Raw genomic sequence first — 18786 nt, forward strand, 5'->3', positions numbered from 1 at the left:
GATAGCAGTCTGAGCCAGACTCGAGGAGTCACCCGCTGTAGATCACCCAGGGGTGTTGGGTGACGCGGCGGGGTTTTCTCTACCCAGCATTCATACACGGCTATATTTCAGCGAGGTTCATTAGAACTATCATGGGCTTAGATCCAGCCCTCTTTTTTTCCAGGGGCTTTTTTTGGGGTGGGGTAGGGGAGGGGTAGATTAGTGTTGTTTTTGGGGAGGGACAGGGGCAGTGGCGTGGGGGGGGGGGGGGGGGGGGTGCTAGTGGCACAGGCTGAGCTCCTTGCGCACCAGGCACTTCTTGCACTGCACCACGCAGCACCAGTGGAAGCGGCAGAGGCAGTTCTCCTCGAAGACGACCGTCTCCTCGCGGTAGCCGCGGTCGCAGCAGAGCAGGTCGCAGCCGCTCATGTCCATGGCCGTGCTGTTGCACATGCGGCCGCGCGTGCCCAGCGAGCCCGTCTTGCGGTTGGGCAGGCAGAAGTCGGGCGACTCGGCCGAGTAGATGAGGTCCTGCTTGTCCGGCGGCTTGATGTTCTGGCCCACGGGGATGAGCGTCTTGCCGTCGTTGCCGCCCATCACCTTGGAGGCGCCGTTGAAGCGCTCCAGAAGCCGGTCGCCCACCTCGCGGAAGTGGGGCATCTTCTTCCAGCAGGTCCGCAGCGTGCAGGAGCCCGACAGACCATGGCACTTGCACTCGGTTCGCATGTAGTTCTTCACTGCCTGTTTTTGTGTTGAGACACAGAGGAGAGGGGGGGGTGGGGGTGAGGGGGTAGATAGATTAGGGAGATAAAAGCAGACGCTATTCCGAAGGAATTTCACCCCCCCCCCCCCACACACTCCACCCTCCCTCCCTCTCTCCTAGCCTCTCACCCTGTCCACACCCTTTGCCTCTGGGCATCCTTCAGCTCTCAGACAGTGGAGACGAATAAGAGCTTGTGCCTTTATAAATCTGTCTTAATTATGCTCTGCTAAAACGCACAGCCGGCCTCTCTCTGACAGAGGCACGCTGAACCACGGGAGAAGGTGTTTTTTTGGGAGCAACAATGGTGGGGTGGGGTGGGGTGGGGGGGGGGGGGGGGGGGGTGTGGGGGAGGAAAAAGGTGGAATAATCCAAACCCAAAACCCTAACGCTCCATGACTCAAAGCATCTCCTGCTCCTGAGCCACTCCCCTCACGCCCACCCTTTCACCTGTGTGTGACCCCTCGCTGACAAGCCCGATTTAAGCCACTAAGACAGTGACCTGGCCTGACCAGTGATGAAGAAATACTGACACTACAGAGCACACACCAGTGTCCTCTGCAATTTCAGCCCACGCCGTATAATTAACACCTGCATTTGAAAGACCAAACAACCTCCACAAAATAAAAGCTTTCAAAAATGCAAAACAGGCCAAACAATTCTCAGAGACATGCCTGTGAGGTGTGAAAAGAGAGTGTGCGGTGTACACTTGTTTTCTTGTTTCAGAGTCATAATTCTTGTTAAGGTATTGGTTTACCATGTCAAACCCATTGCTAACAGCGATCCAAGGTTACACAATAGATAAATGGCTTGAATGTTTAACATGCCAAATAATTCTTTTGTGTCAGAAATGACTTAAGGTAACTATGTTTTTGTCCATAACAACCCAACATTGTTATTTCATTAAGTTCATATTTCATTCATTTTGTTTTAAATAACAGCATTACATAAAGTAAATGTCAAAATAAGGGTGCTACTCTTAAGGCAATTTACTGTATTTTCCAAATATTCAGTCATATGCCCAGTTTAATCCACAACATTTCCTGACTCTCCCCTACCTGTGCTCTTCAGGTGCCTATCAGTTCATTTAGGCTTGACTATCCCCAGAGATCTGCGCAGGCAATGCAGTGCACAAGGCTGTACATGTAACACCTATGCTTCAATGCAAAAAACATTCTCCCTGCGGATTTGCTGAGTGTTCAAAAACAACCTGGAGCTGTAATTCAACAAAAAAGCTCTCGCTCAGACGCACGCACACACACAGACAGACAGACACACACATACATACACAAACGCACACACACACGCACACACACACACACACACACACACACACACACACACACACACACACACACACACCTTCCCATCAGCCTATAAGGAAAACTACAGTGCATGACTGATCGTGAGTTTTAAAAACAAAGAGCAGAAAACGATCAAAACAACAGATTGACTTCAAAGGGTTTCTGCACCATACCAGACGTCCCGCCTCGTTGTTGTGCAGATCGATGAGGGTCCTGATGTCGCTCTTGCCCTTCTTCCTCTTGGCGTCCATGAACTGCTTGGACTTCTCGTAGCCGAACTCCACGTCGTCGCCGCAGCCGCCCCATTCCCACTTGACGCCCTCGGTGGCGCTGCCGGGCACGGCGGGGGGCCTGGGCGGGGCTCGGCTCCTGGTGGCCTCACAGCCGCACTGCAGCAGCTCGCCCATGCTGCAGGCCTGCGTCACCGTGTGGGTCACGCCGGCCGCCGTGATGGCGTAAACGAACGCCGTCTCCCGGATGTCTGGTAGGAAGAAGTGAAGCACGTTTTAATACTTTTATTTGGGTTCTTAACACGGGGGTAGGGTTACAGATCCAAACATTTTAGTGGAAGCTTGTCGCACGCACGCACGCGCGCACACACACACAGAGGCACACAGGCTCGTGTTCTCACACACACGCAGACACACACACACACACACACACACACACACACACACACACACACACACACACACACACACACACACACACACACACACACACACACACACACACACACACACACACACACACACACACACACTTATACACAGACACACAGCGGGAAAATCAGACAGGGCCTCTCCACATTTCACTTAGGACAATGACTGTGGTTGACACTGGGCGCTGATACACGTGGCATGTCTGATAGCCCACAGCTGCCGGGCTATTTCTGTAATAGAGCTTACCAGTCCCTGGCCCCCGCGTGCTGAGAGCCACATAACAGCAAAAACAAACTTAACAGGTTTTATGTGGGATAACAATATAACCCCCAGAACCCATCTCTCCGAAAGCTCTCGCTCACAAAGCTCTCATTCTCTGGCACTTTTAAGTGAAACTCCAAGTGACATTTCACACTTGGAGAGCGCTGTGAGCAAACCAGAGACAGAGAGAGCAGAGAAAGGGAGCAGAGAGGGAGAGAGAGAGACAGAGAGAAAGAGCGAGAAGGGAGAGAGAGAGGGACAGAGAGAAAGAGAGAGAGGGACAGAGAGAGAAGGGAGAGAGAGAGATGGCAGTTAGCAGCCCATTGTGATGCAGTTGAAATGAATGACTTTTATTTTGCTGGAGCTGGAAGACATGAGCGTGCAGTCACTGCCGAGGCGGCTGCCAATTCCATATCGCATGATTCAGTGAATGGGATTCATTAGAACCAGTGAAACGGAATCGGTGCCGTGCGAGGGGCTGCGGACCAGCACTTACTCTGATATTAATCCCAGCTGTCCGTATGCACACCCACTGATGTCTCCATGCAAGAGCAGCATATGTGTGTGTGGGTGTGTGTGTGTGTGTGCATGCATGCATATCTGTGTGTGTTCCTGTGTGTTCCTGTCTGTGTGTGTGTGTGTGTGTGTGTGTGTGTGTGTGTGTGTGTGTGTGTGTGTGTGTGTGTGTGTGAGAAAGAGATTATAAGTGGCCTCTGACAGCCCCTAGTTTGAACACCTGAACACACCTGTAGTTCTCTGGTGTGCATTAGGCCCACTGTGTGGAGCCGGTGGGAGAGCTGCCCCGGACTCACAGATCACAGCCTTGTCACATGCCTTTCGTTTGCCTGCAGTTGTTTTTTCTGGAACACACACTTGTTTTGAAAAAAAAAAAAAAAAAAAAACAGTCGGCGAAAAAAAACAGCATTGTGTAAACGTCTCCCCACCCAGGCCAAAAAGGGACTAGGAGATGAGTCGATCCTTAACGGTCTTAAACGCGGTGGAAACACATTTGGCCGTTTGCTTGACACTCCTACCCCGGCATCCCGATTCCTGCTAAACATTCCTCCCCAGCGCAGATAAAACCATGTGCAGAGAGAGAGAGAGAGAGAGAGAGAGAGAGAGAGAGAGAGAGAGAGAGAGAGAGAGAGAGAGAGAGAGAGAGAGAAAGAGTGAGAGAGAGAGAGTGAGAGAATACATGGCCTCCCTTCACGTCACGCCTAAAAAAACAGACGAGGTGATCGTTCTGGAGCAGCTGGGATTCGCTGGGCCTAACTGAACACAGTCACTGGGAGGGAGCGGCGCTGATCAAACGCTTCGAGCATCTCGCCATTCTTAGAAAAAAAGCGACGAGTGGAGAGAGGCCGGCCTTAACAGCCCATAATGTGTCTGCTCTCTGTCCAAGGTAATGCGGACCACATGCACGAGGAATGTATCGATAGCTCTGATCACGTCGAGGGCCCAGCCCATGAACTCACTTGCATTCTTTTAAGGGGCAGGCGGCAACTGACAGATGGATCCAGCCGACATGAAGAGGTCCTTTGTAGGAAGGCACAATGAACAGAGAACACCGTCAAAAACGAAATAACTTTTTTATCACCACTGAATTCTTTATTGGATCACTAGACTCGAATTGCAGACCCAATTAGGTTAATGTCTGCAGTGAGAGACACTGAGGTTGTGAGGGAGGTATATGAAGATTCTACTCCTCTTACCTTCCTTTTTTTTATATTTTCCTCCGAGACACAAATTCCAAACAAATTTCTGCCTCTGCCTGTGTCTGGGCCTGCCTGAGATAGGACCCGATGCCAGAAGGGGCTTCTGGAAGAATTAGCAATTTTTTTTTTTTAATACTTCAATCTTTGAATCAATGATGCATGGGTGTGCTGGTTCAAAAGGATGAGCAGAGAGAGAGACAGACAGACAGAGAGAGGGAGAGAGAGAGGAGCGAAATGGGGCCTCTCCACTCCACAGAGTGGACGGCGCCTGACGGCTGTGAATAATTTTGATTGATTTATTTTGCCTCCATGCGCTGCCGTCTGAGAAGGGGGGGGGGGCTTCGGCCTTTCTCCCCCGCGCCGATGCGCGGATCCTGTTGCATACCTGACAGCCAGATTCATTAAGTCGACGTGCATGAGGGTGGCGCGAGTAATCCCCCAAATATGTATCCTTTACACAGTTACGCCAGTAAACACGCATTCCAGTGGGTGTCCCGTCGAGCTCCAGCATTTTGGAGAGGGGTGGGGGTGACGTGTTAATTGTTTCGTTACAGTCAGTCCACTGATCCTGTTAAAATTGTCCTGTCCGTCACGGGGAAGGGCTGTGTGCCATGACCTACTCATCAGACAGAGATGCGTATAAAAACCCACTTCACTCCCTTAAGAAGAATGAAGCAGGGTACAAAAAAAATAAAAAGAGTGCTTTCTGTTTGATGTTGACGTGGATTTGCATGGCCCGTACTTGCAGGTGTGAAACGGGATTGTGGAGCAGAAACAAGGGAGGTGATGAGCTTAGTCCTGAAACAACTGTCTTCCCCTGGGGGAAAGCGCTGTGTTTATTCTACAGCAACATTGTGTTACCTGATACAACCCAGCCCCTGCCAACTGCCCCCCCCCCCGTCCCTCTCCCACTCCAAACTATAGGAGCCCACTCTCTCCACCCCACCACTGTATGTTACAAATACAAAACACATCTGCTACACAAATGGCCTATCTGTGGTGAGACGAATCAGGGAGATTTACAACCGAGCGACGACGGGATCTCCAAAAAATCTCCAAATGCAGACATTTTAGATTAACTACAGGCGTTTTCAATTGAGGGAATTTAGTCAAAAGAACTCTCCGCAGAACTATAACTCAGACACTTATGTTCCTCACATTGTAGTTTGGTCATTGTATTTATAAAACCATGTGAACGGCCCATCGCATTCAATAATCAGGGAATTCATAAGATTGTTAAGCGAGGAATGTCATATGATATACAATTTACATACAAAGGCTTGGGACGAGCGCATAGTTGTTTTCCCAAACAGCAGTGCAAGACAGAGATGGGGGGAAAAAAGAAATGAGAAACAAATCCCAAACCTCAAAACCCCAGACAATTCAAAGCCTGCAAACACTGACTGACAGAAAAACAGACAGAAGCTTGACTGCTCCGAAGGAAACACTAATGCCGCACATTCCTGAGGTGACAGTAGAAAATTGCACAGAGGCGGCATTATGATTTTATTCTGTCTAATTAGGCTTGCATATTATCGGCGAGCATTTCTAATTACTCCATTACAAGGCCCCAAACAGACAGCATGCTTAAGCAGCCTTGGAGTCTTCCAGCAAAACCTTGGCATTAGGGGCCCCTCCCTTGGGCCAAGACAACAGCTTTGGTTTATATATTTGAATAGAGGAAGAAAATAGCCCCCAGTTATTTTTGCAATGGGAGAAATATGCGAGCCACTTTGCCCCGTGCAGCTCCCACACCAGGAAGTAAACCTGTCTTTGCAAGAGTTCTCCGGTCTGACACGTGGTCATTACAGGTACATCTTGGTAATTGGAGTAAATACTTCAAAACATTGGAGCACTTTGCCCCCTTCCCAAAGACACTGAGGAATTTATGATTCATTTCCATTGGGAGCAAGGAGACATCTCTTTTGTGTCGTTTTTGTTTTTTGGGATGGGGGGGGGTAGGTTTGGCCAGAGCAGACAGTGCGAGTCATGTTGCAATCCGTGTGGAAACACGTCTCTGCTCGAAGCGTGGCAGTCGGCGTAGCCACATCTATGGATCTGATTTAGCTCAATGACTCTGTTGGTCAGGCGTAGAGCGACAGCACGGTGGATGGGGCTGGGCCCACGACCTGGTCAGACGGGTGACTACACTTGGGGCACATCATCAAAGGAATAGTGGAAAGAGAAAAAGAGAGAGAAAGAGAGAGAGAGAGATAGAGAGAGAGAGAGAGAAAGAAAGAAAGAAAGAGAGAGAAAGAGAGAGAGAAGCACTCTGCCCTCTGCTGGCAGCCACCAACAGCACAGCACAGCACAACACAACAAACAACACAAACACAACACAAACATCAATAGGCAACACGTAGACACGCTGCCATCGGAAATGAACACACCATCCCCTCAAATACTCATCCTTCCCTCTGACAAACCAAAATGCTGCTTATGTGCCCGCAGAGTGCTTTGCCAGTGGTGATTACAGGCTTGGGCATGGAAGACATGGAGCACTTGGCTATGCGATTCCGCGAGTGTAATGCATCCCTCATCGTAAGCTCAACGCTGAGGTTCATTTAGACTGCAAATCTTTAAACGATGTACTCGCATGCATTTCCAATTAAGGGTACAAATGGCTTATTGCAGCGATGCATTCAATTATGGTGCTTCGCTGGCACTTTGAGCATATGATGAATACCTCGCCTGCAGTTAAATCATGGGTTATGAAACAAGCCAATAGACAAAGTTTACAAAACAGAGGATAAAACTGAGCCACTTATAGACACTCGTGCACACACACACACACACACACAAGCCTCTCATTGTTGGGCCACGAAGAATGAGGCCTATGAATCAAATGCATCAACAGCGAGGAGACGGGGAGGTGGGGGTGGGGGGGTAGCGTAAGCAGTGAACTCTAGTGAGCCGCAGGCCCAACTTTACTTTTATTAGTCTCTTCAAAGGCCCCACGAGATGCACAGGATCACTGATTATGCAAGGCAATTTTAGGTGATCATTTTGAGTGTGCAATCTGCGGAGACGACAAGCAGTCAAGTGAAAATCTGTCTCTCTCAAACAACAGCTGTCCTTGTTATGCATGAGGCAGGCCTCAGAACAGACGTGGGAGTTGAAATGAGGGCACTGGACTTTGAGTCTCAGGGGTCAAGGGTTCAAGACTGCAGTGGTCACTGGAAGACCAGTCTTACTCACTCAGTGCCACCAACACATCAGTGCGGTGGAGAAGTAGTTCTATTTTGTCTGTGAAGACCAAGTCACTCACCTTGCTGCAGGATTTTGCCAAAGTACTTGTTCTGGCTGGTGCAGTTCCAGCGACGAAAACGAAACTGGTACTGGCACTCCCGCACGCCCAGCTTGGCGCCCTTGGCGACCTCGTTGACAATCTCCGGCTGCGTCTGGCACAGCTCGGCCTGTTTGCCGGCCAGACGCTTGGTCTTCCTGCAGATGCTGTTGGGGTCCATGACCAGCGGGCTCCCCACTGCCCTGTAGGGAAAAACACAGCAGGTTTACTGGCATGCCGCGTCCTCCCTTGAAGAATAACACAGGGGCGAAAAGTTTAAGTTTCACACACGAGCGGAATTCATTGAACTTCCTGCATGTAATAATACTCACAGCCCTACTGCTTACGGTTATGATTTATTTTTTAATAAATCACACTTTTATGTGAATAAAACACAACAAAACATTAGCAATAAAGGCCCACTCCTTTTGAACGGAGGGGAGAATGCCGCACGCTAATTGCTGGGTTTGTTCAAAAGTGCTGACAGATGTATGTTTACTCTTGGGTAAATTGTTTATTTCAAGTCTTAATGGCAGTGTAGGCCTCAGGTCCAAGACTCAGAACTCTTGCCAGAGCTTCCCATGACAGGCCACTATGATGTAATGTGAGAACTGTGCTGCAGTCCAAATTCTGTCTATTTAATAACGTTTGTATCGGACTAAAATTCAGCTGATGGGATTTGTGCATTCAAGTTTTTTATCTTTATAAAACTGTCTGTGGGAGCAAGGCTTTGTGAGAATACCTCATTGCTTCTCACTCACCCGTCAGGGCTAATCTTTCAGACTAATAGCATTCATCTGCCGTGTGTGTTTGTTTTAAGAAGTCACCCCAACACTCTTTCCAATCCCTACCACGGCGGTCTGATAAGAAATATGAGACATGGGATAGCTGGCTTTAAAAAAAAAAAAAGTGATGCATCCCATCTTGATTAGTCAAATACTTCACTTTAACAAAGTCATTTATATACCGGTGCTCTCAAGTCACTGGACACTTAAAATAAGCACACGTTCTATGCATCCTGTATGGCCCTATTTAATGGATCCCGGCATTCCAACAGCACAAGAAAAAGCCCTGAAGAGACTGAGCGCACAATAACAACCTGCCATAATGTGGACGACTGACTCTCTGCGCAATCTCCTTGCAGTGAGAACAGACATCTTCTCCCTCGGGCCGCAGGCCTTACGACTTTTGGATGGAAGCTTCCTCCTGCCACTTATTGACAATATATTGACAGTGTTTCCATGGAGACCCGTGAGAAGAGGAACATATCTCGGGCAGGCATGACGGCACTCTTTGCACATGTCTCAATCCAAACCCGATCCATGCCCCGGCGTGATTAGGACATGCAGATACAGTACTTAGCAGCCGCCCAGCCACCTTCAGAAACCAATGATTATCTGATGTGTCATGGTCTCCAAACCTGCACAAATCTCGGTGCCAAGATCCCGGGCTTTGAAACTGGCTCTTAAAAGCTGTGCACGAATTGTGGAACCATATTTTACAGCGGGAGGTGTAGACTCGTAAAAAAAGCAGACTGTGTTGGACACTATTTCTGCCCCAAGTCCTGTTTCATTGTAAGAGAGAGAGGCTGAGAGGCAGACAGGGCTTTTCTGAAGAAAGGCTTGAATATCACAGAGGACGTCGGAGCACTGGCAGGGATGTGTGTGCGGTCAGAGTATGGTTTTCGGCGATATGGAGATGAAGATATTTGTCTGTCTCAACCACCCAGAGCTCCAGCTATAATCAAAACCAGTCGTGACCCAGAAGGGACCCTGGGAGGATCAGAACTCGATGGATGTGCCTACCGCAAGCTGAGAGCCTAAGCACAAGCTCAGAGACAACGACCTTGTATTCCAGATAAGGAGTCCATCTATCTGTTTGCTGTGACTTCCTCCTTTATATCAGCACCAGTAGAACTCTCAAACACAGTGATAAAGCCGAGATAGGGCCCAATCACAACACAGATGAGGATGGGCTATCAGTGTGCAATCAGGAACCAACAAAAATAGCAATATCATGCATGAAATCATAAAAATAATACCAGGCAGGAGACAAGAATAGGAGAGGGCCGGAAATTATGATTAAGAAAAGCCTAATCCAAACAATCAATTCAAGAGCCCTGTGATTCAGACTACTTGAGATGAGCCGTTTCTATGGCCTGGGGACCTCAGGTTACATTATGAATTGCCCGACTACAGATAAGTCCCTTTTCACTTTGAGGAAAGAGTGAATTTCATCCTCCTTAATCCCCAAAGTATGCTGGATATGAAGTCAGTCACGACAGGGTTGGAACATAGGAGAGTGGCTTGGGTTAAGTCCTGTGGGCCATGGCTCGCGGCCATGGCACAATCTCTGCTCAAATTTGACACTAAATCAAGTGACTGGAACCTCGACGCTGCACGACAGTGATGTGCGGCTGCTGTCCGTCACGGACATGCCTGGGAATGAGCGTGGACAGCAGTGGGGGGGGGGGGGGGTTGAGGGGCGCTCGGAGTGACATCCAAGCGTCTGGGAAGTGAGAGGAGGCCACATGCTCTGTGGTGAAACACTGTAAGTGCGTTGGCTTTCGCCAAGCTCCCCGTCACTCGATCTTTATCTGATCCAATCTCTGCTGTCCTTGATTGGAACTCTCTTCTCCTACAACCCCTGTGCCCTCTCCACCACTACCATCACCGCCACCACCATCACCTAACACACCCGTCCAATTTTAGTGCTGAACAATAACACAAAAGAACATTCTGTTTTTTCTGGAATCTGTGCAAACAGATGTGTGCAACACTGGGGCTACACTCAGGGTGGCATGGGGCCGGTAATGTGTTGACTGGACAGGTGGCAGTGATGGTGGTGGTGGGGGTGGGGGGGGGGGGGGGGGGGGGGCTACATGCACGGTTGACTGGGCAGGCTCAGAGTGGCGGTTGCACGTGCACGGCCATACAGGGGCACACCTGTTGGGTACAGACCTGGCATGTGGCCAGCGGTTGACCCCAGACACTCTGGAGGAGGAGGACGCTCTTCCAGAATCTCACACAGACCCTTTGCCTCCGTTGTAAGGGCTGGAGAGCCATTAAAGGTCATACAGCAGGGTTATCTCCGGATGTTTTCATCTCCTCCTCCTCCTCAAAACACCGCCGGCCTGTCAATCTGGCAAGGGCTGCATGAGTGTCAGCGTGTGGACATCATGATAGTGTTATCTAAGCTAAAGTTAAATTATGCCCGGTCCTTTGAAACTGCTCTTGACTCTTCAAGCTTTAAGGTTTGCTTAATTCTGGTGTGTGGCAATGTGCAGCATGCAGGACAGAGAAAAAGACAATGTAGCCTACTGCTTTAATCAGTCTTGTTACCAAATGTCCTGTTTCTGTCCCATTTGACTTCATGCATGTCATACCGCTGAACTTAAGATTGTTTTATGATGACATCCATCGCCTGAAGGTCCACCTAGAATTCCAACTCTGACCTCCTGGTGTCTCTGCCTTTTTTTCTTTTTTTTTTACAAACAATAACTCATCTCACTCACACTCAACTTCTTGTCCGAATACCTGCAAACTCAGATTTCATTCATAAAATAGCCATTTGAGTTGTGTTAAAAAAAAATGAGCCTTTCTGAGCACACTGACAATCAAAATAAACACTCAAAAGGCGGATTATATTTATAAATGTGTAACCAGCACATGTTATGTCATGGTGTTCTGAATTAAATTTTGTTTACCGGGAAATTTCTCCACATTGATTATACTTTACCACGCACACGGCTCGAGGCTTAACGTGAATTTAAGTGTAGGGTAGGGAGTAAAATTTGACATAAGAGCAGGTAGCCTACTATCTGAGATAAATAATGCTAGACAATGGCTGGATTTTTATCAGGACTAACAATATGCTAGCATTTTATTTATCGCATTGTCAACACGGGCTGACGACAAAACCACTAACACCACAGATTTGAATTTATTTTTTATATCTAACCATAACTGGTATTCTGGTGAAATAGCCTACCCACTTGTTAGCACATGTCAAACGTGTTTTTTGCAGGGTAACTTACCACCACAAGCCGATTATGTTAACCGGACAAAGGAGGATAAAAAACAGAGCAAGCTGTGTTCGCGAGAGTGGAATCATCATGACGAAAGTGAAAATATCCCTTTTACTTGCTGAAATTTACACAGGAAAAAATCTAATCCCATAAGTGTGTCCAAGCGTTTGCTTCCTGTAAAGTTGTTGAAGTGTGGAAGTTTTTCAGCACCCCCGCAAACTGTGTAGAAACTCCGCTGAACTTCTTGGGTTCATCACTACGATTCGATTACCCAGCGAGGACAGTGGCAGCAACATCCGTGCTGAAATTGCTAAACGTCTTCATTGCTCATTTTCTGGCAGACAACTTTTCGAAGAAGAGAATATTAAGAGGAACTCTCCTTGAAGTGACACAAGCGCGTCCTGACTAAACTCCAACTCTAAATTCCAATACCAAGGCGATTTCAATCTGCCACAAGGATACTAGAGCCCGAGGGGATGGAATGTAGCCAGACCTCGGGCAACACTTAGGTAACAAAGAATATCTATATGAACTGAACGGAGGAATTTTAGCTCCAACCTTTAAATATTTAAAAATGAAAGGCTGTGACATGCATTGCCATGTGTTCCCTTGTGCAGTGGTATCCTGCGTCTAGGAGGGGCGGCAAGAGTCTTCGGCAGATACAGGTAGGGAGATGTCAAGAACAATTCGACTTGTAGCGCGCACGTTACCCAGCACTTTTCCAGCCTTCAACAGCTCTTATTTTCTCTCGGTACCAAAATGCCCTCATCATCCACACGGCGTGACGTTGCTAAAGGCAAAGTGAAATCCTTACTGTCACTCAGAAAGAAGAAAAGAAAGCAGCGGGGGGGCGGGGGTCTCCTCTTGAAACATAAGAAATCATGAGAGAGACCTTATTTTCCGTTACAATTTATTGATGTTTTAGGTTGTTTTAAGCAGCACATTTAGAGTGAAATCGGTAGCCTACATATAGTAGGCCTACTAATTATTTTCACAGTGTCACATTATCTAGACCCATTGCACATATCATCGTATCAATAAGGAACAGAACATTATTGGCAGAATGGTTTAGCTTATTTTAAACGTCTCATTACTGACGAAATGAATGAACATTTTCAAATATAAGTTAAATGTATTCTTCTGAATGTTGTTTCTGGATATTAATTTATGAATGATATATTTGTGGATAGCCTACTCACCTATCGGTAGACCAGGACACCCCAATACACACACACACACACACACACACAGAGAGAGAGAGAGAGAGAGAGAGAGAGAGAGAGAGAGAGAGAAAGAGAGAGAGATCAAAAGGGTTGCCTGGGGTTTCATTACTGAAATCATATTTCATATGTCATATGTCTTAATGATATAGTCTACCATTGAATTCCAATACAGTGATGCAATCTATCAAAATGTGGGCATAAGCAAACAGGTAATATCACTGACATGAGTCTCTTTTTTATTTTTAATTTCACCCCCTTTGATAGCTGGGCCGTTTGTCTGCTATCTCACAGTCAGGTCTCTTTGATTTTCTCCCTTTGTTTTCCCTCCAGCTTCAAAGAGGGAAATATGGAACAGTTTTGACTAACCCGCAGGTGTGTCGCAGAAGCAATACAATTTATCATTACATAAAAGGGTATAGATAACCAGCTTGGCCTGATGATTTTTTTAATGGGCAGGAATCAAATGACCTCACTGACCCCTGTATTAAAGGTCATGGGAGTCCGTCATTGTGTTCGGTTTAATTTGTGCATAATAAAACAAGAAAACAAGCCCACCTTCATGAAAGCTCTCAAAGAGTCGGAAGATACTGTGCACAGTGCACATGCTTACATGTCCCAACACAAGCTTTCTGCAGCTGAGCATTATGTTGTTTGGTATTAGGAAATATACAGTATATATATATGGTGTGGACAACACTGACTTACTTGTGGCACTCCCTCTCTCTCTCTCTCTCTCTCTCTCTCTCTCTCTCTCTCTCTCTCTCTCTCTCTCTCTCCATGTATGTGTGTTTTGTTTGGGAGGAGTGATTCTTCATACTTGGCTTAAACTTTATGGACAATAAAGATCCCATTTCAAAGTGCAGCAGGGTGTTGAGCCTGGGGTCTTGGCTGAGCGTTCCTGGGAACAGCCCTCTGAAGACCCACTCTATGTCTCCGGCCGACGCACACACAGCTCTACCAGCTCTCAGCCCAGGCTGTGTTCTGGACAGAACAGCCATTTACCTTCTCCCACTCGTCTTTAACTCCCTCTCTTTTTCACACTTCTCCCGTCCGTTGTCAAACTCACCAGCTTTGCGGTGATTGAGATCAGCAATCCCTCTTCCCTGATTCCCGAAACTGGTCCATCTAATTCATTTGTTGCTTATGTCTTTTAAACTGTTTAGCCGTTTAATGTCAAACAGAGAGTCGATTCATTCTCTGATGGATTATCATCTGATATGATTAGAATTCCCATTGCACATAATATTTTAAATGCTAAGCTTAAAAATTACTTCTAAATCAAAACCACATGACGCGTATGTGCCATAACCTTTTTAAACAAGCCACAGTCATTTCTGGAATCCCCACGAGAAGTCAAGTTCACAGAATTCCTTCACCACTGGCAATGGAATTCCATTATAAAACATCAATATTACCACACGCCTTTGGATTTCTGTAAACAGGAACTTTGTTTAGAAAGAAATGCAGAGTCAACTCTTATGATGGCACGACAAAAGCAAATGAGAGGACGCAGATCTTGATAGTATTTTGAAAGGAGAGAGAGAGAGAAAGAGCATGTTGTGTTCTTGAATGTGCAGCCACTCAGACTGTCTGTCATTGAGTCACTGCTGTAGGAAGTCACAAATCAGACCTTTCCCAATTTCTAACCAGTTTCACCTGTGACCTGTTCCAAAATACTTCTGACTTCACACTTCCATGACTTTCAGCCTAATTCCACCACATCCCCTCAGCGCTGTCTGACTGTAAAAGTGCTAAATGACTTTTTACTGATCATGAGATCACCCCCTCTGCTGCGAATAGTCTACTTAGTAACAGGCTTTGGCTATTGGAAATGTAATTAATTCCAGCAGTGGTTGCATCTTCCAAGTGCGTCATATTTAATACTCCATAATAACATCCATGCTGAACTTTTCTTTATTAGATTAAATTTGGCCCGATCTGTGGTGTTACCCATTGTGTTTTGTGACGGGGAGAGGCACCCACTGTGTGTGTTTGTGTCCCCGTGCATGCAGCTGCTTTTGTAGACACGCGCTGTCCTATTGGCCAGCATCATATTTACACAAACCCTTGGAACTTCTCACGTACTTCATTTCAGAAATGTGAGGCCAGCCATATTTAAGGACCAATATGGAGAAAAACAGCACTGCCATAATCTCTTTGTCTTATTGCATGTTCTATATCAGTGTACGAACGTAATGCAACAAAACAAAATTAGGTTTAGTGGTGCATTCAATGGATGTTTATTGTTTTACAATAAATGTGTGTGTGAGAGATTAAATCAATACTGACCCATGACAGATTATCTTAAATTAAAAAGTGATGAATACACATGTGTAAACAACATTCACTTTTAGTCATGCGCTGTTACATCTAGCGTTAAGAAACGCAACCCCTTCAGTTACTGACCATACTGAATATTCTTCATTTGAGTTAGAAACATTCATGTTCATATTTTGCAATTGAGAAGCAGGTAGACAAGAACACAACAAGACTGTTTTTTATTATTATTATTCCTATGCACCTAAAATTGTCAATAAAGTTTGATAAATGTAAAGTTCTGTACATTTAAATAAATATTCACTTTTCAACCCTTGCCCATTTAAACCTCACATGAAAAAAACATCACAAGAATTAAACCAACAAAAGTCTGTGTTTGGTAATATCAACTCCTCTTGCACAAAATAAAACTGATTTTTTTTATGATATATCCATCTCCATCTATCCAAATATATTACACTGAGAACAATTTTGTGAGTATGTAGCACCCTCTAGTGTTATTTCAATGGAAACTATTGTATTTTCCAGGTTAGAGAAAAATCAACATGTTATTGCTATCAATGCCCCCACCAATACGCTTTTTTGTATTTTTTTCCCCTTAAAGTTGTTATTGATCACAGTTTATTGCTGCATATCAGCAATAAGGAGAATTAGAAACAAAAAAGAAGTAGAGCAGCCATCGCAATTATAAAACAAAGAAATAATAATGGCAAATTCATTACATTTTAAGATAGATAGATAGATAGATAGATAGGTACTTTATTGATCCCCAGGGGAAGTTCAAGGTCTCAGTAGCATACAGACATCACACACACATTCACTAACAGCAGAAAAAAGTAATTCAAAGTATATCACAGCTAAGCAATAAGGACAGTAGAAGATAAAGAATATACTAAATACACTAAAATACAAATTATACTAAATAACACTTAAACTAAATCAATTCTAAAAACAGTTTCCACATAGTGGGTGATTAATCAAGAAGCGCTTGCAATGACTGAGGCAGGGACTGAGCCTGTGATTCTCTGTGCATAGTAAGGGAAGGTAAGGTGCTCTGTGTGAGTGAGTGTCATGGTGATGGTGCAAATGAGTAAGTCCAACAGTGCAACAGTGCAAGAATAAAGTCTAGAGACCAGCAAAAAATAAATATGGACATATCAGCAAGTAGTAAAGGTAATATATATATAAAAAAAGAAAATAAAAAACTATCTATATATATATATAACTATGTTAAGAAAAGGTATAAGTGTGGCCACAATTCGGCTGTGGCATGGAGGGAGGGGTTATGCCTATGTGCTAATATAGCACGCAAAATAATTAATAAAACAGTGTATTTTTCATTAATATTATAAACACTGTAGCCCATGTTCATAAAATCACAAAGTAGCCTGGACCAAGACACAACTAGTGTACTAACTTGACAAAATCTTGGAAGAGATGGTAGCATGCTGAGCCAGAAACCTGAGAGTGTTAATCTGTGACTGAGCTGCTCATGTTTCTCTCTTAGATCAGGAAATACTCAAAGGATCTGTCAATTACAGAGGCATGGCTGCTTTCTGAAAATGCTGTCCTAAGGTGAGTGTGGTCGATAACATCTGACATGCTCCTGACCAATTAGACGCACAGATTCACCTTAACTTAGTAGGGCCTGGGGGTAGAACCTGGGTGGAGAGATTGCTTGAGATGGTTGTTTGTATGTGTGTGTGTGTGTGTGTGTGTGTGTGTGTGTGTGTGTGTGTGTCAGTGTGTGTGTATGTGTGTGTGTTAGTGTGTGTGTGTGTAACAGAGAAAAAGACTGTGTGGGTGTTTGTGATAAGGAATAACAGATGATTTGATATTGCTAAGAAAGTAGGTGGATGCTTCTACAGTACATCTCTGTTTAAATCCTGCGGCTGAGTATTAATCTGCCTTATGAACTAGATGTCACCTCTCTGTTTCACTTAGCCCAGTTTTTTTATTAGCCTGTCCATTACACCGACCTTTTTCATTCTGTAACAGATTTATGTGATTGATGCCAAGGTAGCTGCTGGTCAATAATTTTGTCCACAATGCGTGTGTGACATCAGCCGAGGCAAAAAAATGATGTCATGTGATGTGTTTGTCTCAGTACTTCCTGAATTTCAACATGAGTATTGCTTACACATTTAAATTATTTATTTGGATTAGAAGATAAGCATATATCATGGCATAATCCAAATGTGATTGAAAGGTGTACAACAGCAGCCAATATCCAGTCCATTATGCACATTAGGGGTAAAGGTGGCACCTACGCCTCCATATGTAGAGCTACCAATTACTGCTGATACAGAGCAATATCTTGTCAGTTTCTTGGCCTTGTTCTTATGTAGTCCGCAGATCTGCAGGCCTCTTACACACATCTTGTGCACATGGCCTAAACTACCAAAAATGAGGGCAATGATTTTACAGGAGTAGCCAGAATTATTAAAAACATTGTACCATGGTTGATATTTTAACAGTTTTGAAGCATAGCAGGTGTCCATGTAAGCATCGAAAGAGCAACCAATTTCTATTATTGTAACGGCTTTGGTGTGTTCATTAATTACAACTATGTCAGGTGTATTTGGTAAGTTATTTATGGCAGTTTCCAATGTAGCGCACTGTTCGTGTGGGGGGGAGAACCAGTCTGTCTTGATCTTTTCGTTGTGATGGTGAACACAGACACACACACGCACACACACACCTTACAAAAAACTTTACCACACTCATCTGACAGTTAGATTTATGGTCGGTAAGGTTTATTAAGATTATTTTACACTGATGTTCTCACAATAGCTGGATCCTCTTTTACATGGAAATTTGGAGATAAGACCACATCCGTTCCAAAGCAGTGCAGTTGTTCAGATAGGGGGTGAATCTGTGTGCCAAATTGCATGCTATATTTGCCTGCCAGCACTTGTCAAGAGGGAACCTGTTAAGAGCTTCTGAGGGCAAAGAGCAGGCACGTCCCAGACAGCCAGCATGTCCTATCAGTCCGACAGCTCATTTTCGCCATCTTGAAGCCTAACCACAGAGAGAGTGGATAAGAAGAGCCACTCAGGCACTACAGACACTCTGGTGCAGCCTCTCCAACCACTATAGCATACAATCTACTATTCATATACTGTGTAGTATAAAAGAAAAGAGCTACTGCTGCAGGTCCATCTCTCACGCTATCTTTCCCCTCTTGAGTGTATACACCCTGGGATATTGGTTGGCAGACTTGTGAGACAGTAGAGGCTATAGAGGCTATACAGACCTTTCACCTTTTCCTGACAAAACCAGCTGCAGAATT

The 18786-nt window shown here is 45.4% G+C and overlaps 1 protein-coding gene across 1 annotated transcript; it reads right to left on the reverse strand.

Annotated features, from left to right (window-relative positions):
- Nucleotides 1-258: 258 nt before the first annotated feature.
- wnt6b (wingless-type MMTV integration site family, member 6b) lies at nt 259-12378 on the reverse strand. Its single transcript, XM_076262586.1, has 4 exons — nt 12004-12378; nt 7950-8170; nt 2217-2524; nt 259-720 (listed from the first exon to the last, which is right to left on the reverse strand). The coding sequence occupies exons 1-4, from the start codon at nt 12081-12083 to the stop codon at nt 259-261; spliced, it is 1071 nt and encodes a 356-aa protein (XP_076118701.1). The 5' UTR covers nt 12084-12378.
- Between the last annotated feature and the right edge of the window lie 6408 nt (nt 12379-18786).

Source organism: Alosa pseudoharengus, unplaced genomic scaffold (assembly GCF_046254945.1).
Source record: "Alosa pseudoharengus isolate Yale_2024_CS ecotype anadromous, Long Island Sound unplaced genomic scaffold, YU_APseudo_1.1 YU_APseudo_1.1_scf_3, whole genome shotgun sequence".
NCBI lineage: Eukaryota > Metazoa > Chordata > Actinopteri > Clupeiformes > Clupeidae > Alosa > Alosa pseudoharengus.

Coding starts and splice junctions, on each gene's coding strand:
- wnt6b (XM_076262586.1), bottom strand. CDS start 12,083: ATGATGATTCCACTCTCGCGAACACAGCTTGCTCTGTTTTTTATCCTC. Junction 8,171..12,003: donor AACATAATCGGCTTGTGGTG/GTAAGTTACCCT, acceptor TTTTCCCTACAG/GGCAGTGGGGAGCCCGCTGG. Junction 2,525..7,949: donor TGGCAAAATCCTGCAGCAAG/GTGAGTGACTTG, acceptor TCTTCCTACCAG/ACATCCGGGAGACGGCGTTC.